The 23,711-nt window shown below is 37.7% G+C and overlaps 1 protein-coding gene across 1 annotated transcript; it reads left to right on the top strand.

The window, feature by feature from the left end:
- The first annotated feature begins 1,155 nt into the window (after positions 1-1,155).
- On the top strand, positions 1,156-22,771 carry LOC131681301 (trifunctional purine biosynthetic protein adenosine-3). Its single transcript, XM_058962032.1, has 7 exons — positions 1,156-1,569; positions 1,729-1,976; positions 2,103-2,497; positions 2,735-2,989; positions 12,499-12,721; positions 12,943-13,090; positions 20,041-22,771. The coding sequence occupies exons 1-7, from the start codon at positions 1,390-1,392 to the stop codon at positions 22,708-22,710; spliced, it is 4,119 nt and encodes a 1,372-aa protein (XP_058818015.1). The 5' UTR covers positions 1,156-1,389; the 3' UTR covers positions 22,711-22,771.
- Positions 22,772-23,711: the final 940 nt, after the last annotated feature.

The raw sequence follows: 23,711 nt of genomic DNA, 5'->3' as shown, positions 1-23,711 counted from the left end.
CAACCTACAGTAGTATACATGTAAAAATCAATCAATTTCATCCCTTTATTTAAATGTTTTTAAAGATAAACTTGTTAAAATCGACAATGAAGTAGGTTGAATTTCTGTTATTTATGTTTTGGTACAGGTAGTTGCGTCCAGGCGAAGACTGCATATCAAGAAGACTGGCAACTCTGTCCAGAATCGGGAGACAGCAACAGCAACGCCACTTGCGGGTAAAGGTGGTACTTCCCATAGTGATGCACACACACATATACACTTTTACATTAAGCTTCCTACCTTCCTCCAATAGAGGCGATGTAACGTGTGTCGCTTCTCGTTTGTATGGGGGAAGAAAAGAGATATCAGTCTTCTTAATATGAAGTCTTCGGTCCAGGCTAAAACAAGCTTTCCAAGCTGAGACAACAACCTACCTGCATAACCGTTATGCCCAGCGTGTATGAACCTAGTTGCTGTCGCTAGCTTGATGTATTTCAGTAAGGCTAGTTTGCTGTCATTTTGTATGATGTGCGTCTTGACTCAAAATTAATAATCCTTTTTAATAACTACTATTTGAGAGTCTCGCAAAATTAAAGGAAAATTTAGTTACAAAAATTTGTTTTGTTATTTTTTCATCGAATGGCTTTCAGTGTAATTTTAAGATAGTCTAAAAATTGTTCTTTAGTTTTTAAATGTGGTCGGCACTGTTACCGTGCCGTATCAACTAAACAGACTGAAAAAAAACCCTTAACACAAGCAACCAACACTTCCATATACAACTGATTCGGATGATTTGGAGCATGTAAAAGAAGTGTGGACAGCGACGAAAAATAACCTGAAAAGTGCTAGAACCGGTTTTCTTTTGCAAACTGAAATCTGCATTATTGAACTAGCTCTCGACTTTCAATACAAGCAATAAACCGGGGAGCAAACACCATCTAATTTTTTTCTTTATAAAAGGAGCGTACATTTAAATATGTTTTAGTCTTGTTCATGGAAAAGCAGGGTAGCCCACTTGGGTAGTTTTTTGTTATATTCAAGGGTACCTTTCATTCTGGGTGTAACTCCAGTTCCAGTGATTGAATGTATGTATGATGATTGTGTTTATTACTCCATGCGTGATACTCATAAGCGTATAGGTACCGCATCACAGCGCATCGCTCCGTTCCACTCATATCACTTTAATCGTTTAGACAGTGCGCACATGTTTGGAACCTTTAAACTGATCAGCTCATTCGCCGGTGTCAGAGCCAGCTCAATGATCAACTTATGATCGAGCTGAGTAGTGTTAATCGAGTGACAATCGTTCTAGTGCACTGAGTTTTTGTGATTTAGTTATTTTTAATCAACATCCTGTAAAGTGCCATAGATTGCAAGTTTCGCGCGCTGAGCAACAGAAACAAGTGAAACATGAGTCTTGCCTGGAAGAATGTTCTTGTTATTGGAGGTGGTGGCCGTGAACATGCCATATGCTGGAAGCTCGCCCAGAGTGCCAAACTGGCCAATGTATATGCGCTTCCCGGTAGTCCTGGGATCGAGCAACTAGACAAAGTTACCCTGGTTGGTGATGTCAGCGTGAAAGATTTCGAAGTTAGTATTTCATATAGTTTGTGTCGGCAAATACAGGGTTGAATTCCAGGTTAATTGGCAATAAAAGTATTAGTATAGTTAGTATAATTTAATCAATTTTCGACCGACAGTATCCGCATAATAAAAGTTGATAATGCTATTTTACTTCCCGAACTTTAGGCCATTATATCTTGGTGTAAAAACAACTCAATACATCTGGTAGCAGTGGGACCAGAAGACCCGCTCGCTCAAGGACTAGCCGATAAGCTGCGGGCTGCTGGGATCAAGTGTTTTGGTCCCGGACAGAAAGGTGCTCGGATCGAAGCGGATAAAAACTGGTCCAAGGATTTCATGCATCGACATGGAATTCCGACCGCTCGTTATTCATCCTTTACTAAGGCAGACGACGCAAAGGCATTCATTCGAAGGTCAGTAAACCGCCTGTAATATATGAACTAGGACAACATTTCGTTATTGGAAATTTAGTTTTAGTGCTAGTATCTTCCAGTAATCTAAATAACTTACTGACACGAACTTAAATTTAATCTTTAAAGCGCCTCCTACGAAGCGCTGGTAGTGAAAGCCAGTGGTTTAGCCGCCGGAAAGGGTGTAATTGTTGCTGACAACCAGGACCAGGCATGTGCTGCGGTTGACGAAATCTTAGGCGAACGAAAGTTCGGCTCTGCCGGTGACACGGTAGTAGTGGAGGAGAAACTTTCAGGCGAAGAAATTTCCGTTTTGGCTTTCGTTGATTCCAAGACCGTGCGTGTAATGCTGCCCTCCCAGGATCATAAGCGGCTGCGGAATGATGATCGTGGCCCGAACACCGGCGGAATGGGTGCATACTGTCCCTGCCCGATTATTAAGACACATGAACTAGAAATCGTTACTCGGGAAGTTTTACAGCGAGCGGTCGATGGGCTGCGCAAGGAAGGCATCCAATACAACGGTCAGTAACTATAGTTTTTGCTTAGTAGTTTCGTATTGCATTCAGATAAGGATTCTGTTGATCAAGCTGAGGTCAACAGTAGAGAGGTCAAGTATTGCCTTCGATTGGTGGTAAACAAGCGTCACTAATGGCAATTGCTCTGAACTATACTCTCGCTTTTCTTCCCATTTCACGAACTGATAACATTGCATTGCTTGTTTTCTATTTGTGCTTTCATCTACAATCACGTGCTTGCAGGAGTGCTGTATGCTGGAATGATGCTTACCCCCAACGGACCGAAAACGTTGGAATTCAACTGCCGTTTCGGTGATCCAGAAACTCAGGTCATTTTACCCTTACTTGAAAGTGATCTTTTTGAAGTGATGGAAGCTACATGCGATGATCATTTGGAAGGAGTGAAGCTTAACTGGCGCGAAGGAGTTAGTGCTGTTGGAGTTGTCATGGCTAGTAAGGGCTATCCAGATACTTCAACCAAGGGATGCATAATTAAGGGTATGTTCTCTAAAACTGTATTTGTATAAAGTGTAGAAATCATCGACGAGTTCAGTAGCTTTGAATTTAAATAACTCTAGCTTATCTTCCAAATGAAACCCGAATATATGTCATCGAATTCTATGTGAAATATTAAAATGTTTACACTGGGAATAGTTGACTTACAGTAATTTGTTCATTGATATCGGTGAAACGTTGTTTCCCAGGATCCCATTGTTGCGTAATTCGATGTTGTGTGCTTTGGATTATTCGGCATCGCTATCTCGAGAATATACTAAAATGATTAATGTGACCTATGGTATCTCCACCGCATAACTGCTAATTTTCAATAGGTTGAATTTGAAAGAGAAACAAATTTCAAATCATGTCGAAAATGCTATATAACTCTCTAAGGAGAAAATTGGTTTAAAACCGTCTTGATGCATGAAGGGCACAGAACCTAACTATAATTAGTCCAGGTGTTTGCGTTTCGACTTCGTCTCTTCAGAACCACAGCACTTGACCAATGTGCCGGGCTGACGTCCAAAATTGGAAACACTACTTGTGAACACACTAAACAACTTATAACTTACGATGTCCCGTAAGTGAAGAGGTTCTGTTTTCTGACTAAACGCAAACACCTATAATTATAGTTGGGTTTTGTGCCCTTAATGCATAAAGACGGTTTTAAACCAATTTTCTTCTTAGGGAATAATATAGCATTTTGCTTGCATTCGCCTGCTTAGCTGAAAACTAGGTTCAATTTCAGTATGTCTCATCAGCAAACAAAACCTCTTCACTTACGGGACATCATAAGTTAAAAGTTGTTCAGTGTGTTCACAAGTAGTGCTCCCAATTTTGGACTTAGCGTCAGCCCGATGTATTGGCATTGGCCATTCTTCTGAAAAGCCGAAGTCGAAGTTTTGTGCCCTTCATGCATAAAGACATTTTTAATTCAATTTTCTCCTTAGGGAGTAATACAGCATTTTTAAACATTTTTCACAAATATTTCAGAACTTTCTGAAACAATGGTTCTCAATTTGAATTTTTTATTAGTTTACTTTATGTTTTTTTTTTTCATTCTGTGCACTGATTTCTTTATTTTATTCATTTCACGAATTTTATTCGTTTTGCTTATTTTATTCATGTGGAATGTTTGATTAATTTTAAATATATGATCATTTCATTTTACTTAATTGCTTCATTCAGCATTCTTTTCATTCATATTATTCATTGAGTTCATTTTATCTATATTATTCGTTTCGTTCTTTGGAGTCAGTTCAGCTTGTTCATTTCATGTATTTTAATCATATTTCCATTCAACATATTTCCTGCACTGTTTGCATTTTACGCATTTTAATATTTTTTTCCAGTTTATACATTTTATTCAGCTTCTCATTCAACGGTCCATTTTTTTCCTGTCTCATTTTATTCATCCAAATTATTGATTTGGCACAATTATTCTATCGATTTTACAACTTTTTCAGTATCGTTTAATTTTTCACTTGTCATTTAATTCATTTCATTCAGGTTTTTTTGTTCGTTTTACTCATTTTATCAATTATATTTATTTTATTTTATTCATTCTATTTCTTTTTGGAGTTTATTAATTGTATCCATATTATTCACTTTACATATTTAATTAATAAATTTATTTAATTTATTTTCTTAAAATCTGGGACACCGACTGAAAAAACCCTTAATCCACCTAGCAGTGAGATGAGACATTTCTTACACATATCACTGTTGAATCGTTCATTAGTTTGTAGAACTGTTGAATCATTCATTAGTTTGCAGAACAGCGAAGTTCACTGTTTCGTGTTCTGCACGAAAAAAAGGTCCGGGGGGTCCGAACTCCGTCGAAAATTTTCAACTTGGGGATCATCCATAAATGACGTAGCATTATATGGGGGAGGGGGGTGTTTTGTATTTTGTGATGATGTGTGATGACAGGGGGGTAGGGGGTCATGTACATGCTACGTAGCTTTTTTAAAGGGGAAAAACTAAATTTTTTTATTTTTTTTTAAATTTACGGTGACAGGGGGGGGGGGGGCAGTTACCGTTAAGCTACGTAATTACCAGGGGGTACTTAGAGGTTTGTGACGAAATGCTACGATGGGGGAGGGGGGTACTAAAATCGCTCAAAAAATGCTACGTCATTTTTGGACGTTCCCTTGTTAAGAAATTTTAAATTAGTTTCAATTTTAAAGTTGTTTCAAATGTTCAAACCAAATTTATCGCTGGGTTTTATTAAATGTGGATATTGCGTGTTATGTAATGTGTTCATTTCAAAATCTAAATTTCAGACCCACTAGGAAATTTTACTCCGGATCCGTCCCTACTTCAAACAAAAATATATAATGTTTAATTAGTTTAATCAGCATTAGCTCAATGTTGTCTTTCTTGTAACTTATTTTACCATGCGGGAGTGTGTGTGTGAAGGGGATAAATAACCCCCAACCGAACCATCCCTACCTAACCTGGTATACCTAATAGGTGAAGGTGTTTGGAACGAACCAGGGGTGAGTCTGAAGAGGGTGGATGAGGTGGTCGTTTGAGGGGGATCTGTTAAGGGGCTTGATGGGAAAGAGAGGGAGGACGGTGCGTTATTTGAGAGGTCATCACTTGCAATGCGTGGCAAATTTCAAATGTTAGGCTTACTCCAACGATTCAACCCGCTAGGTAATTTGAATAATAATTCTGGTTCTAAGGATTGTTAGAAAACTGGGTTTATAGCAATTCGTATCATTTCATAAGCAGAAACTTATAATATCAGCATCCAATAAGCCAACATCATATTGTTCGCACAACGTACCCACCTAGGAATGGGCGTAGTCGATGCGATTTTTTCAAAATCGATCTTTTTGTCTTGAAACATCGATTTTTTGCATCCGATCTTCTCGGCCCGATTGTTAACTTTAAAAAACGATCTGGCAAAATCGATTTTTTTTTTCAAAATTTCCATTGAAAAATATACCATTTTCTCACAATCGATCTTTTTGTCTCGAAAAATCGATTTTTTTCATTCGATCTTTCCCGGTCCGATGTTTGACAGCACCGATTTTTATTATATACGAAAAGTCGATGTAGCAAAATCGATTTCATTTTTCGAAACGCCGATCACTAACCATCAATCAAATCGTCAATCTCATCCGCACTACCGCTTGCCAGCGGAAAACGAACCAAAGAGCGTACTCCAATGTATACTCTAGTGTATACAACGCAGTGCACTTTGGAGCGCGGACTGTGGTGAATTTATCTGAACGCGACACACATAATTGAAAGAGGAAGAGAGCGGGATCTCTCACGCCCAACCACCCCGTCACCAACGCAAAGAAAATTGCATTCTGCTTTTACTGTGGTGTGTAATCATTGTATACATGCTGCTTGGTAGAATTGTACGGGCCAATGATGGAGTAGATAATTACTGCTTTCACAAAACCCATTATTTCCATTATTGCTAGTAATTGTGCATACTTCGGAATTAGACACAAAATTGTTGTACATGCTTCCAATGAGATAGCTCAAAAATCTTATTTTTTCATTCAGTATAACGGCAGATATTTATGTTTAAAAACTCGGGCCGAAATTTTCGAAACGGGGCCCTATAACGTTAGAAGTATTCTTCAGTATACTTCAAAAATTTGACTGGCTGGGATTAGGTTGACCATCTTCAGAGTGCATAACCTTTCGTTATAAAATCGTTATTTATTATTTCAAACTAGTAAATTGGATGAAGGATAACTGAAGAGAATTAATGAAATTTAAAAAAATGCAGAAGCTAAATAAAATATATGAACTGGAAACTAGAAAATAATAAAATGTATAAAATAATTGAATTGAATAAAATGAATAATAGGAATAAAATAAAAAACCGACTTAATCCATTTGGCAGTGAGACGAGACATTTCTTACACATATAGCTGTTGGAACATTCATCAGTTTGCAGAACTCATGCGAAGTAGGCACGCAGCACAGTGGGACCAATCCAAAAAAGGTGGGACAAAACCTATTTGAGGCCTTAGGTGTCATTTTGAAGTCAGCATTTCTTTGTAGAATATGTTCACAATATTATTCTGCAACTTTTTAAATAGAATATTTTTGGTTGGACTAAAGTAGAGTACCCGAGTAAAAAAAAAATATATCAAAAAAAAATTTTAGAGGGTCGATGTCTTCAACAAAGTTGTAGAATATTATGTTTTGAAAAACTTTTTCTAAGATACCACAGGCGTCAGACATCATTTTTGAGGCAAAATTGTTGTTTCTTGTAAATATGACCGAAAAATCAGTTTTTCGATTTTTCCATGCTAAAAACCTTAATTGATTAATTTAATATGTTCTACAAATTTACAAGGGTCACTAAAATACAACTTTTTGTTAAAGGAACTAATAACGTAAAATCAATATTTTGGCTTGTAAAACTATTTTTCATATAAAATTTTCTGTGCACTTTTTTGCAGCCAAATTATTCCTAGACCAAACTTAATATTACATAGACACAGAATAAAGGGCGAACATGAAATTATTACGACACCGAAAATGTCAAGCAAATTTTCTTATAATGTTTAAAATCAAACCAAAATTTTAGGGTAGTTTTATACATATATTTACTTCAAAAATCAAAAGAAAAGTTAATCGATGCAGCCTTGAGTGTAAAATTGAACGCATTTTCGCTTGATGCCCTCCATCAAAGTCTTTACAGTGTCATCCGGTACCAGTTTCTCAGTTTTTTCCCATTTTCTAACATGTCCTTCTCGTCTTTGACTGTCTTCTTGCTTTTCCGAAGTTCCCGCTTCATCATTGCCCAGTACTGCTCCACCGGGCGCAGCTCCAGACAGTTTGGCGGATTCATGTCCTTTGGAACAAAATGGACAGAATTGGCCTCATACCACTCCAGGACACTTTTAGAATAGTGGCATGATGCCAAATCTGGCCAAAACAGCGGAGCTTCGTCGTGCTGCTGCGAGAACGGCAAAAGGCGCTTCTCGAGGCACTCAGATTTGTAGATCTCGCCATTTACTGTGCCCTTTGTCACGAAAGGCTCACTCCTCAGTCCTCATTTTCTTCTTCTTAAATTTGTCGTCCACATAGAACTTGCTCTTGCCGGTGAAAAACTCCAACCCCGGAATTTGCTTAAAATCGGCTTTTATACACGTTTCGTCGTCCATCACACAGCAGCCATATTTTGTCAGCATCTTCTCGTAGAGCTTCCGTGCACGAGTTTTAGCCGTCGATTGTTGCCGCTCATCGCGGTTTGAGATGTTCTGTACCTTGTATGTATGTAGTCCAGCTTTCTTCTTTGCATTCTGGACGTAGCTCTGCGACATGCCGATCTTTTTAGCCAAATCACGGCTTGAGACGTTGGGATTTGCTTTAATCATCCGCTTCACCTTTCCCTCCGTCTTTTTGTTTTCCGGTCCCGGTTTTCTTCCAGCTCCTTTGCCGTGGTCCAACGTCAACCGCTCCTGGAACCGCTTCAACACTCTGGAGACGGTTGAATGGTGAATGTTCAACATTTTTTCCAACTGCCGGTGCGACAGGCCAGGAAATTCCAGGTGTTTGGAAAGAATTTGTTCTCTCGACTCGCGTTGGTTCACCTCCATTTTCGTTGAATCGAAAAACACGACTTCGAGTTTGACAGCATGTAAACAATACACATCAATGAGAAAGTGTGCAAAATTTTGTAGATTTTTACCCAATGGTAAAAAAGTTATGCCCTGTTGAATGCGTCGCAATAATTTCATGTTTGTGTTTATATTATTTTTAATTACATATATACATTATTAGCTATTGACAAAACCTTTTATTTTGCACGTACCTACCAGCATGTAGAACATATTGAGTTGATCAATTACGGTTACAATATGGAAAAGTGAAAAAATATAAATTTTGAAGTTAAACTGCCAAAGAACGACGATTTCAGTTCAAAAAATAATTCTACAGTATGTATATAGTATTTTCAACAAAAATGTTCGAAATAGAATATTATACAACTTTGCTGAAGTCCTCAACCATCTAAAAAATAGAAATGATTGAATTATATTGTGAATATTTTTCCAAAGACACCTAGGAATTTGTACAACAATTTTGTTGAAAATACCATATACATACTCTAGATTTATTTTTTGAGCTGAAATCGTTGTTCTTTGGCAGTTTAACTTCAAAATTTATATTTTTTCACATTTCCATATTGTAACCGTAATTGATCAACTCAATATGTTTTTCATGCTGGTAGGTGCGTGTAAAATATAATATTTTGATATTAGCTAATAATGTATTTACATTAAAAATAATATAAACACATTTTATCTTATAAACCGTCGTATATGAATGGCAATCCAAACAGTGCGTCCAATTATATCCTGTTTCTATGTAATCTTAAATTTATTCTAGAAATAATAGAGTATCAGAATAGCCATAATTTGGCTGCACAAAAGTGCACAAAAACAGTAATCTTTGATGCAAATGGATCAAATTTATATGAAAAATAGTTTTACACGCCAAAATATTGATTTTACGTTATTAGTTTCTTCAACAAAAAGCTGTATTTTAGTGATACCTGCAAGTTTGTAGAACATATTAAATTAAGGTTTTTAGCATGGAAAAGTCGAAAAACTGATTTTTCGGTCATATTTATAAAAAACAACTATGCCTCAAAAATGAGGTCTGGAGTCTGTGGTATCTTAGAAGAAGTTATTCATTTTTTTTGCTCGGGTGCTCTATTTTAGTCCAACCAAAAAACATTCTATTTAAAAAGTTGCAGAATAATATTGTGAACATATCATACGAAGAAATGTTGGCTCTAAAATGACATCTAAGGCCTAAAATAGGTTTTGTCCCACCTTTTTTGGATTGATCCCACTGGGACCAATCCAAAAAAGGTGGGACAAAACCTATTTTAGGCGGGATGACAAAGTTTTGAGTCCTGCACGAATAAAACCTCGAATAAACTGAATAAATTACAAACATTCGATAAAACACATGAAATTAAAAAAAATAATAAAGCAAAAAATTAAAAAAGATCAAATTTCTAATGTAAGTTGAGTGATTCATTTAAATTTCGAATGACATAAAAAATAAATATGTTTAGCTAATTAGATGAAAATTTAGACAAGGTTAAAGAAAGTTATACAATTAATAGAAAAAATTAAATTAATTCAAACTAACAAATTGGATGAAATGATTGATTGAACATTAATTGATAAAAATTGAATATAATCAGTGCCAAATAGAAACTCATGAAACTGCATGAACTGAAAAAAATATAAAAAACAACGCACTGAATAGAATGGTATATATCACTTGACCTTCCGGGCCTCCGTTATAAAGTCGGTTTTCAGAGCAATTACAATACCTTTCTATTGAAAAAGGCAAAAAAGAAATAGAATGAATAAAATATTCAAAGTAAATAGAATTGATAAAATGACTAAAGGGAAGAAAAAACCTAAATGAAATCAATTAAATGACAACTGAAAAAATAAACAATATTGAAAAAGTTGTAAAATCGATAGTGCCAAATCAATAATTTGAATAAATAACGTGAAAGACAGAAAAAAGTTAGACCATTGAATGAAAAGCTGAATAAAATATATAAACTGGAAAAAATTAATAAAATACATAAAATGTGAACAGTGCAGAAAATATGTTGAATGGAAATATGATAAAAATACATGGTGTCGGCGGTAAAACATGATGATGAGTTATGTTCTTTCAACGACCAACCGGTAGACTGGTGCAACGCCCAACTCCTACTTAACAGAAAGCAAAGGATTCTTCACACTTCCTTTCGATCATGTCCATATGCCTGCCAAGTCCTAGTTTTCCGTTCTAAATTTATAACCGATTCGCTCTCGAATACCTATCCGTCTTTCAATTTGATTGCTTTCGTTTCTCTTAGTCTCATATTTGCCGAAAATAGCCAACAAAATCGATACAATACAACCTTGCGGCGTTTAAAACATAGTAACAGAATAAGTTTCTATACTCAAAACATTAGGTTTCAATTTATTTCGTTTTTAATAATCTCTTTTTTGGGAAGTGAAGCAACGTCGATCTTGCCATTCGTAAAACCAAAACTCTCGCATTCCGCATACCTATACCGTACCTATCTCGTATCATATTGCATATTGGGTTCCAGTCATTTGCAGTTTGACTATCGACCATAATTTGATGTTGGAACGGTCTATCCCTGAGAATGATCATAGGTAGGGCAGTCCCTCGCCTCTCACACCGTACATATTCTAGTGGCGTCATTTTTACCATATAATTTTTACCGTTGTCTGACAGGGTACAGGGTACCTTTTCAGATATCAATACAAGAATTTCCAGTGTTCTTCCCCAAGCTTAATATTAGTATTAAAACATCACCAAGTATAGCTATGATGGGAATAAAATTGACGATGCGGAAGACGGGGCCTGAGGAAGGGCTTCTGGATACTTTTACCCCGTAACAGGCCGAAACTGAAATGCTCATTACTATGACATTTTTAACCGATTTGGACACTTTTTGACTTTGCAAAAATAGACCGGATCAATACAGTTTGTTTCCGGGAACTCGGATTTCCGAAGGTATGTTCCAGTATTGGGATACTATTTGTGAATTTCAATGGGATACTGACAATATAGATAGCTACATTCTTGGAATTGTCTCAGAAGACTGCATCTTATGGTCATGCGACCATTTAGCGATTTGACCCCGAAACGAACATTCCGGAGCAGGTTCCCGTTGGAACCTGAATGGTCGTTCTGAGGTCAAGCAGCTATATGTTCTCGTAACAATAAATAACAGACTTCTGAGACAATTCTAAGTATTGTAATAACTATATTGCTAGGATTTTATTATAATTTACAAATCAGTACTTAGTACTCGAACAACCCTCAGGAAATGCGGAATACAGAAAAACAGATGCGTTTATCTGGTTCATTTCTACAACTTCTAAAAGCGAATTGAGTTTCTGAATCCAACACATCCAAAAGTGTTTAAATTAGTTAAAAAAAATCCATAGTTACTAGCTTTTCAATTGATAGATACCCTGGTACCCTTGTCTGTCTGTTAAAAGTTTTTTTTTTGTTGGACAGAACGATTAAGACCCTTGAGTACATTTTAGCCCAATTCCGAAATAATGAATGAACCGAATGTGGAAAACCTCTATAATAAATACAGAAAATAAGAATAACCACAGATAACAGACGTTTAGGCTCGATTTGAATCGTGTGTAAATACCCGCTGCTGAAATTCCGAATAAATCAGACATCTGAAACATGTTTGGCAAACGTTTGCAGATGGCGCAGTGATCACTACAATGCAGCTAGAGTGCAGCTGTCAAACACGTGTAGCAAACAGTTGCGCAGATGGCAATAGTGAAACACGGATTTTCAACGTATATCAATTTGAAAGTTTACACAGGTTTTTGAAGAAATTTTGTTCTAGCCTAAACGTCTGTTATCTGTGGAATAACGTAACATAAAACGTTGCTTGCTGATCGCTCTCATCATTAATATACTAAATTTCGTTATCACATCCGTTGCAGGCCTCGATGCGGTCGCCAAACGACCAGACCACCTGGTATTTCACAGTGGAGTAGGAAGAAATGCCGACGGTGATTTCGTAACGAACGGGGGTCGAGTGCTGATCAACGTGGTCTTACAGACAAATCTACAAACAGCCGCTGCTTTGGCCACAGCAGCCTGCTCCGATGTACAGTTTGCTGGATCACAACATCGAACCGACATCGCTCAGAAGGCATTTAAACAGTAATGTGTCAATTTTTCCTCATCACTTTTCGTAGATACTACATTTTATTGGTGATCATTTACAGTTGTAGTCTAGTGCCAAGCACACAGAACAGTTCGAATAAACATTTGTGAACTATCATACCTCACAGAAATTTTTACAAAACTAAAAATAACATTAATTTAGTAGCTGATCATCACAAGGCTCGAGACACAAATTTTCTTTTCTTTCTGCCCAACAGCGTGAGTCTGTCCTACAAGGCTAGCGGAGTGGATATAGATGCTGGGGATGCACTGGTGCAGCGAATCAAACCACTGGCTAGAGGAACCAAACGATCTGGTGTACTGGGTGGTCTGGGCGGTTTTGGAGGACTTTTTCGCTTAAACGAGGTTTGTATGGCGATTTAATCTGAATGAAGGCTTTTCTGTGTTACAAGCAACTAAATATTAATCATGTCTGCATATACGTGTCAGTGTAAGAGCATGACAGTTTTGTTAGCCAAAGAAAACTAGAATAGAAGAGACTATAATCCATAAACTCATTGGGAACGTAAATAGCTCAAGCACATGTCAAGTTCGTATTTCAAATCAGATTGAATTCGTGTCGAGAAATTAAGTTCTATCTACACAAAAACGAATCTATTCATAAATTAATAAAAATAACGATTTCATGAACTGGGCCGTTTTCGAAAATCGTGACCAAGTTTCTGAAATCATGAATATTTGATACAATTTATGTTTCCAAAAAACTAGTTCACGCCAAAAACATTCAGGGCGTTACATTGAAATGTTCAAATGTGGTTGTTCCTTGGACATGTTCAATTTTTGTTATGGTTCTTGTTTATAATTTGGAGATACACTGTTTTGTATTAACTACATCAACTAAAATCGTCGATAATTGAACGATGTTCATGATTTCAGGACCTAAGTCGTAATTTTTCTTCACGTTGTCGTGATATTTTATTCATGAGTTTTCTGGTAATTTGGTTGTGTGATTTATGTCGATGATTTCAGAATATTACTCGCGATTTTCGTAATTTATATTCACGTTATTCGATATCGAATTTGACAAGTGGAGAATTGTAACGCATGTTCTTGACATTAGCAGTTTTATCATGATATCCATCATTTCTCTTCGTTTTATCGTGATATGTTATTTTTAAGTTGCTCTTTTTCGTTTCACTTGGAGTATTGTGCCAATATGAACTGGATCATAAAAGTGCAACCTATTCGCGTTATCGTGATCTGTGAAATATGTCACGAGCACGTTTTGTGATTCTATAATGTATTTTTGGCACTCAGAGCAGTTTTCGTTTTCTGTTCGAACATCACACTAAACCTTATCAAATGAATAACAATGCTCGAGGTCCTTATGATTTTCTTATATATTATGTAATATTTCAAATTTTGTAAAGTAGTTCACGTAAAATTGCAAGATGACGTGCAGAGTTTCACTAAAATAAAAATGATCTTCTATCAGAAGCACACAAGATTGTTCGTGAATAATGTAATAAAAATCAAGAACTAGTTTTCAAGTTCATGAATAATATTTTACGATTTTGTATGTATTTTACGAGCACGAATGGTGAGTCGTGACAAATATACTAGTAGTTATGAACCAGCTCACGAGTACATAAATAAAATTTTATGATTTTGTGAGCTATTTCTTGAGCATGGATGGTTAATTGTGATTAATATATTAGAAATCGTAAAATACACTCAGATTTTTTACGAGGTTTTTTTACGCGGATTTTCCAATAAATGCGGTTTTTTTTTCAATTAGCGCGGTTTTTGCAAAAAGTCCTTTTGAATGCAAAAAACAACCTTTTTCCTGAAAAAAATTTCTAAGTCTTTTTAAATGCAAAGAACTTAGTAGAATTTTGGCAGTTAAAACGGTTTTTGCAAAAAATATTCTAGCGGCCAATTTCTCAGACTCTGACCTGCTTTATTTGAATTCCTGCAAGCAAGTTTCTTGCATCCTATTTATATTACCAGCCCCATCTCAGCTTCTCGCTGCCACTGCAAACAAAGTGGCAGAGATAATTTAGGCTGGAGCTGATATTGACATTACCCAGTTAAACTCAACCGGAATGTTAATTAGTTTCTGGCGGAATTCCAGCTCAAATAAAACAACCGAGTCAGAATGTCTGGTTGATTTCCCCGAATGGAAAATATGTATAAGAAATATGATTTTTAACCCTTAATTGCGCAATGTTGTTTTAAAACAACATTGCGAAAACCATCTCAAAATTATCATAGTAACGTATTAAAGCTGAGAGATAATTTTCAGAAAATTTGAAAAAAAATGGTTTGCACCGTTAAGGGTTAAACAACCTTATTGTTTGGGTACAGAATCCGGTACAGATTTTTCTATGGAAGAGTACAGATGGAAAAGATTTTTTAACTCCCGGTACAGATTTAATTGTGGCAACAGTGCTGTCAATGGCCCTCGTTCCAGAGGGCTTCCAAACGATTTGCTTCGGATTGAGTGTTTCTGACAAGTCTAGAGCTCGATTGGAATGACACTTACAGATAAATAAGAAGAATAAGATAGAGATGGCGAGTCTTTATCCAGAGGGATTCAGCGTCTTTATTTTACACTACTATCGTGGCCTAATCAGCGAATCACGACTGTAGTCATTTTCTGTATACACTCAGGTTTTTGACGCGGCCTTTGCTCAGTTTTTACGAGGTTGTTTATGCGGATTTTAGAATTACCACGGTATTTTTTATGCGTATTTTACAATCAACGCGGTTTCTGCAAAAAAATTCAAATGAAATGACTTAAAATGCAGGACTTTTTGACGTAGGACTACGTCTTTGTTTTCGATATGGGGGTGCACTTTGTAAATTCAACAAAAATGGTATGTAACGAAAAGTGGTCCAATTTTAAACGCTTATAATTCAGCCATTTTACGGTAAATTTTCAATTTTTTGCGCATATCGCTCAGAAATACTTCTAAGAATAGATTCCAATAGATAAACCCAAAGATTTTTTATATCATGGCATTAAAACTTGAAAAAATGTTCAACATAGTCAAAATACCACGCATTTGCACACAGAAGGCTGCGCTTCCCTAGTCTGGCACGACAGATTTATGTACCTAACGCGCAACGCTTCTATGAATGACGTCATCATCGACTATTAAAAGAGCAGATTTGGTCGGGCCAGCTCAGTTGCCTCTTGGGCGGCAGGCAGAGCAGAGCACTGCGCTGCATGCTCCAGCAGCCAGTGTCGCGGTAATAGTTGTCTTTTTCGCTCCACCCATCATCACCAGCGTTGACTCATTTTGCTTGGTGCGTATCTTCCATTCGTGTAGTACGGATACGATGTACTGGCACAGCTTTTTGATTCAAGCACGGTAAACCATTCGCTTGGGTTTATTGTTTGAGGCGAATGTGTAGGTATATCCAAGTGTTTCGTGTATGATAGAAATTTGAGCTTTCGTTGCGCGAAGCGAAAGCTTTGGTTTTTTTTGTGTTGTCATCTCCATGACAGGCTAAGGAGACGAAAACTTTCTTAGCAACAAATTCACGCGAATGGATAGAAGAAAGTGCAACGAAGGTTTATTATTTACGTTTCATCAATTTATTGATTCCACGAGATTCATTTCCACTCACCCTATCCCACGTTGATTCTACCAATACATAGATACTACAAAGCCTATTTATGAATGGATGCACTGTTACTCAAAAAATCGCTGCAAAAAATGCATCTAAGTCCATCCATAAAACTATTTTCGATTCTTGTATATGTTTTGCTTCGATCTATGATTAAGACAACTGAATTCGCTACATTTATGTGTACTTTAGGAAAATTACAATAACGGCAAAATAAAACTATAAAGCTTGTCCTATATAAGAAATGTGACTGTATTGTCTAAAACATGATTTTTAAGCATCGGTTTGGTTGTTTACCGCATACAATAAAAAACCTTTTCAAATTTTAAAGCAGTTCCAGATATTAGTTCGGTTTTCCATCGCAGTTTTCTGTCTGCTTTCTTTAATCGGATTCGATCGCCCTTTGTAAATAAAATGACCTGATGAGCAAGACGGTTTGATTCATCAAGTGAACTGTAGAAAGAAATATGTTTGATTAATTATTAATCCAAATGTAATAAGAAATTAAATATTTCACGTATTGAAATCCTAGTTTTTCTGACAAAAATATTCCTTTTAAATGCAAGAACTTGGACAAATTTTGGAAAATTTTTTGCAATTAACACGGTTTTTCAAATAATAAAAATTTTTTGAATGCGAAAGACTTGAAAGATTTATGGAAAGATGGATAGGGCGGGTCTGAAAGACTCCTTATGGCTCGCACCTCAATAATATAGATATTTTTGGAGAGGTCTTGACGAGTAGGTACCAGTAATTGATTTTGACGCCATTTTGAAATCCAAGATGGCGACTGTCGGTTTAGCGAAATTCGCTATAACCCAATCAAAATGGGTATTTTCGGAATGGTCGTGACGAGTTTGTGCCAGAAATTTACGTTGAAATCCAAGATAACGCCATGTTGAAATCCAAGATAACGACTTCCGGTTTAGCGAAATTCTCTATAACCGAAGACTGTATATCAAGAAGACTGGCAACTCTGTCCAGAATCTGGAGACAGGAACAGCCACGCCACTTGCGGGTAAAGGTGGTACTTCCCAGAGTGATGCACACATACATATACACTTTTACATTAAGCTTCCTACCTTCCTCCAATAGAGGCGCTGTAACCTCTGTCGCTTCTCGTTTGTATGGGGGAAGGAAAGAGATATCAGTCTTCTTAATATGTAGTCTTCGCTATAACCCAATCAATGTGGTACTTTCGGAATGGTCTTGACGAGTATGTGCCAGAAAATTGATTTTTAACGCCATGTTGAAATCCAAGATGGCGACTTCCGGTTTAGCGAAATATTCTAAGTCTAACTCAATCAATACGGGTATTTTTGAAATGGTCTTGACGAGCAGGTACCAGAAATTTATGTTTGCCGCCATGTTGAAATTCAAGATAACGACTTCCGGTTTAGCGAAATTCTCTATAACCCAATCAACCCAATCAGTATTTTCGGAATAGTATTGACGAGTAGGTTCCAGAACTTTATTTTTAAGCCATTTTGAAATTCAAGATGGCGACTGTTGGTTTAGCGAAATTCGCTATAACCAAATCAATATGGGTATTTTCGGGATGGTCGTGACGAGTAGGAGACGCAGGTCGATGTTTGATGTAATTTTGAAATTCAAGATGGCGACTTCCGGTTTAACGAAATTCCCTATAACCCACTCAATACGGACATTTTAGAAATGGTCTTGACGAGCGGGTGCCAGAAATTGATTTTGATACCATTTTGGAATCCATGATGGCGACATCCGGTTTCGCGAAATATTCCAAGCCTAACTTAATCAACATGGGTATTTTCGAAATGGTCTTTACGAGCAGGTACCAGAAATTTATGTTTGACGCCATGTTGAAATCCAAGAGCGCGACTTTCAGTTTAGCGAACTTCGCTATAACCCAATCAATATGGGTATTTCCGGAACGGCCTTGCAGAATAGGTACCAGAAATCGATTTTTGAGACCATTTTGAATTCCAAGATCGCGATTTCCGGTTTAGCGAAGTTCGTTATAACCCAATCAATATGGGTATTTTCGGAATGGTCTTGACTAGAAAAACTCTAGAAAGAGAACTGCGAAGAGAAAAACAGCATTTTTGGCAACGTATGCCCCGGCGTTGTGTGGCATCACGTCCAACGTTATAAGTATAGACAGCGTTCGATTGGATTCGTTTTTTGACAGCAATACCCGAATCCAATCGATTCAAAATGGAGTCTCCGCAATTCTCTTTCTAGAGTTTTTCTAGTCTTGATGAGTGGATGCATGAAATTGATTTTTGATGCCATATTGAAATCCAAGATGGCGACTTCCGGTTTAGCGAAATTCGCTATTACCGAACCAATACGGGTATTTTTGGAATGGTTGTGACGAGTAGGAGACGAAGGTCGATGTTTGACGTCATTTTAAAATTCAAGATGACGACTTCCAGTTCACTGAATTTCTTTTGCTGCGGTTTTTTACGCGGATTTTCCAATAAACGTGGTTTTTTACGCAAATTTTCCAACTAACGCGGTACCCGCGTAAAGCGTAAAAACACCTAGCTGTACACGAGAATCTTATTTCCAACGTTGTCACTTTCAACCACGTGTTTCAAGTTGTTTGGCAAAACAAAACGCACGGCTTCGATTAACGTGTTGAATGATAATTATACTGCATTGCGAAGATGTGGATAGTAACGGTACGCGACCTCCTGTGAACTTGAGCTGCATTTTCACCTTCAGAAGATATTTCACATAAACTCGGTCGTATTGAACAAAATTTAAAGTCAATGACCTCGGCGTTGGGTCGAAGTAGACCTTTTTCGTAAACTTCACTCATGGTAACAAGAACAATCCACCGCTTCCTTTGTACTCGACACAATGCACACTAGATCGAGAGGCCTGTCGTTCACTTGGCTCGATTGTAGGTCTGACTCCAGCAGAAGTATAAAATAGACTCATAATAAGCATTTATATAAGACCTTTTGCGAAAATTTAAGATGACTAATGCCGAATGATCCTGACTCCTGCAGTAGCAGACAAAGGGCTAAGTCGCCGGTAAACTCTAAGCTTACTCATATGACCCTTTCCACGCTTTTCTAAACTTTCTTCCTTCAACTCCTTGCTCTCCCTTGAGTACTATGGCTCTTAATATTGAAAAATATACTTCACATTCCAGTCCCTTGCTAATTAAATGCCGTAACAACAGTTAAGATGACTATTTTCATTGATATCTTCCCTATAAAACCACCTTAGTTCTCCATACAAACTTTGGTTTTAAACAATTTTTTTTTCAAACAAATTCTTCGCCGGGGGTTCCTGGGACCTTAAACTTTTGTCCTTTTTTGTTATTCTGCTCCCAAAAGATTTTTTATGTCTCGCAGTATTATTATCTAAAAAAAGGATAGAAAGTGATACTTGGTTGGGCTACTTTAACCAATTATGAGCAAAACCACTCGAACTCCAAAATTTGACGCAATTTGTTTCTTTCTGGAACCCAACTAAATCCCATTCTTGTATAAGCTGTTTAATATTAGCATATTTGAAATAATAGTCTTTAGTGTAATCCAACAGCACTTCGATTGTGTGCTTAGCATTACACAATCTCTTTTTTGTTATATGTAATGTAATGTAATAATACAACAATAATGGTTTTAAACCAATTTTCTCCTTAAGAAGTAATATAGCAATAATGCAATAATATTTTAGAAACAACTGAGTTATTAAACAACTTCGCACATTCGTATTCTTTACAGGTAACCTATGAGAACAGTTGGGGAAAGCGTGTCCACTATCAGGATCCCGTACTGGTGCAGGGAACGGACGGTGTCGGAACTAAGCTCAAAATTGCCGAAGCAATGAACCTCTGGGACACCATTGGAATTGATCTGGTGGCAATGTGTGTCAACGATGTCCTCTGCGAAGGAGCAGAACCTTTGGCATTCCTGGACTATATTGCCTGTGGTAAACTGGATGTCCCGACTGCGTCCCTGATAGTCAAGGGTATTTCGGAAGGTTGTAGAGAATCGAAATGTGCTTTGTTGGGCGGAGAAACGGCAGAGATGCCCTCGATGTATGCAGCAGGCAAGTATGATTTGGCTGGATACTGTGTGGGAGTCGTAGAGCACGAAGCTTTGCTGCCCAAAATTCCGGATATACGGGAGAGTGATCTGGTGATCGGGATACCATCTAGTGGTGTGCATAGCAATGGTTTTAGTTTAGTTAACAAAATATTGGAATCAAATGGATTGAAACTAACGGATATGGCACCGTTCAGCAACAACGGATGCACGTTTGGACAAGAATTATTGACACCAACAAGGATTTATGTTGAAGCTGTCCTACCCGTCCTGCGAAAGGGTAACGTGAAAGCTTTAGCCCACATAACCGGAGGTGGACTATCAGAAAATATTCCTAGAGTTCTTCCTAGCGGTCTCGGCGTCGAACTCAATGCAAGCAATTTTGAAATTTTGCCAGTGTTTGGATGGTTGGCGGCATACGGTAATGTCCCTGACTTGGAAATGATGAGAACCTTCAACTGCGGCATTGGTATGGTGCTATTGGTACCAGCCGATGATAAAACTTGGGAAGCCTTAAAACCCTCCGGAGGTGTCAAACTAGGCCATGTTGTACGTCGTGCATCTGTGACATCTCCCCAAGTAATAATTAAAAGCTTCAATCAGGCTATTGCCAAAGCATCGGAACCGTATAGAACGGAAAGCCCAAAGTGTTCCATTTCTTATAAAGAAAGTGGGGTGGATATTACTGCCGGGGAAGATTTGGTAAGGGAAATCATACCAATGGCTAAATCAACTGGCAGAAGTGGATGTCTCAGAGGTTTGGGCAGTTTTGGTGGTCTGTTCCGACTGAAAGATGCAGGCAGGTTTAAAGATCCTGTACTAGTCATGGGCACTGACGGTGTCGGAACAAAACTGAAAATAGCTCAGAAAATAAATGCTCATGGGACGATCGGTATTGATCTGGTGGCTATGTGCGTCAATGATATCCTATGTAATGGCGCTGATCCTTTGAGCTTTTTGGATTACTATGCTTGCGGTAAACTGGATGTTAAAGTTGCGGCGGAAGTCATCTCCGGAATTGCAAAAGGGTGTACACAGAGTAACAGCGGTTTGCTTGGCGGTGAAACAGCCGAAATGCCTGGAATGTACGCAGATGGAAGTTATGATTTAGCTGGATTTGCACTTGGTGTTGTAGACTATGATCAGATGCTGCCCAGAACCAAGGAAGTGACGGAAGACGATCTAGTAATCGGAATCCCGTCGTCTGGTGTTCATAGCAACGGGTATAGCTTAGTTCACAAAATCTTGGAATATGCCGGGGTCACATACAATGACGTAGCCCCGTTTAGCGCCACGGGAAAATCCTTCGGAGAAGAGCTTCTCACGCCGACTAGAATATACGTGAAGGAGATTCTACCGTTGCTAAGACATAATGTAGTAAAAGCATTGGCGCACATTACCGGTGGGGGTCTCTCCGAAAATATCCCAAGAATTCTTCCGCCGTATACCGGGGTAGAAATCGATTCGAGAAACTTCCACATATTACCAATTTTTGGTTGGCTATCTAAAGCTGGAAACGTTTCTGAAAGAGAAATGTTAAGGACATTCAATTGCGGTGTAGGCTTAACACTCATTGTTGCCCAGGAAAATATTCAATTTGTACTAGAAAACCTGCAAGGTACTGGAGCAACAGTAATTGGTAGGGTAGTTTCCGGTACTCCTACCGAGGAAAAAGTCAAAGTAATAAATTTTTCGCAATCGTTGAGAGAATCTCAGATCACCTGTTGTTTGCCGAAGAAACGCATCGCCGTGCTGATCTCAGGCTCTGGAAGTAATCTGCAAGCATTGATCGATGCTACTAGGAGTACCGCGTTCGGAATTCGAGGAGAAATTGTGCTAGTTATTTCCAACAAAAGTGGAGTCTTTGGATTGGAGCGAGCTGCGAAGGCTGGCATTGATTCGAAAGTGATCCTTCATAGAAAATTTCCTACCAGAGAGCAATTCGATGCCGTTATGTCGGAAGAACTTGAAAGGCACAATGTCGATCTGGTTTGCCTTGCCGGTTTTATGAGAATCCTGTCGGAAGGATTTGTCAGAAAGTGGAAAGGACGTCTTATCAATATTCACCCGGCATTACTACCAAAGCACAAAGGTATCCATGCGCAACGACAGGCATTGGAAGCAGGAGATACCGAATCTGGCTGTACGGTGCATTACGTGGACGAGGGAGTGGATACTGGTGCCAGCATTCTGCAGGAAAGAGTACCCATTCTGAAGAACGATACAGAAGAGACACTCACGGAAAGAATTCACCGGGCCGAGCATGTTGCGTTCCCGAAAGCTTTGCGGCTCGTTGCTAATGATTTGGTCAGTCTAGGGACGGACGGTAAAACGAAATGGCATTGAGGTAGTTTGACGATATAAAAATATGATATACAGTGTAATAAAATTATAGTTATGACAAAAATGGGAGTAATTACATTATTCCTCCGAAGGCCGACTGCGGCGGAAAAGCAGAGCTCGCTGTCCTTATCCAATCGTTATTATTTTAGGTTCGCATTAATTGTTTCAATTTTCAGTTGGGTCTGGGTCACAAAGTCATATAGTATAACGGACATTTGGCATAACAGTTATTTGGCATAATGTAAATTTGGCATAATTTTGAAAACTGATCACATAGAAGGTCATTTGGAATAATTTCTAATTAAGCGTAAAATGAGCATAACGGACATTCGGCATAATATTGAGAAATGATCACACTGAAGAATATTTGACATAATTTTCTTATCTTCAGGGAAACAATTTTAACTTTGGCGATAATGAAGGTCATTTGGCATAATTTTGAGTTATGGTATTGCTTACATCCGAGAAAACATTCATTTAGCATAATGGTCGTTTGGTACGGATATATTTATTGACAAAGTTATTAGTGGGTGTATCCCATTAGACATAAATACGTTAGGCATACGGACGTTAGGTATACGTACGTTAGGCATAATGGACGTTAGGCATAAAGACGTTTGGCATAATGGACGTTAGGCATAATATACGTTAGGCCTAATGGACGTTAGGCATAATGGACGATTGGCATAATGGACGTTAGGCATAAATTATCATATTGAAGTATCCTTTAAGGAAATAACTTTTTGGTGGTGACAGCCTCGGGTGGTAAGGGGTGGGTGGTTTGTAAACAAAAACGTTTTTAAGCTTCTAAAACTTTTGATTTAGGTAGAATTTACTCACAAAAACAAGGAAGACCAGTAACTGGGACTATTAGAACTTAGAACTGAAGTTATTGCTATTAGTCTGATATAACTCTGCTGGAGCAGTACCACCAAAGATATTGACAGTTAGCGTTGATAAATGAAATTTTGATATATCTTCATTATTTTCCATTATTAATGAAA

The sequence above is a fragment of the Topomyia yanbarensis genome, chromosome 2, assembly GCF_030247195.1.
Source record: "Topomyia yanbarensis strain Yona2022 chromosome 2, ASM3024719v1, whole genome shotgun sequence".
NCBI classification, from domain to species: Eukaryota; Metazoa; Arthropoda; class Insecta; order Diptera; family Culicidae; genus Topomyia; species Topomyia yanbarensis.
This window is presented reverse-complemented; position numbering and strand designations above follow the sequence as displayed.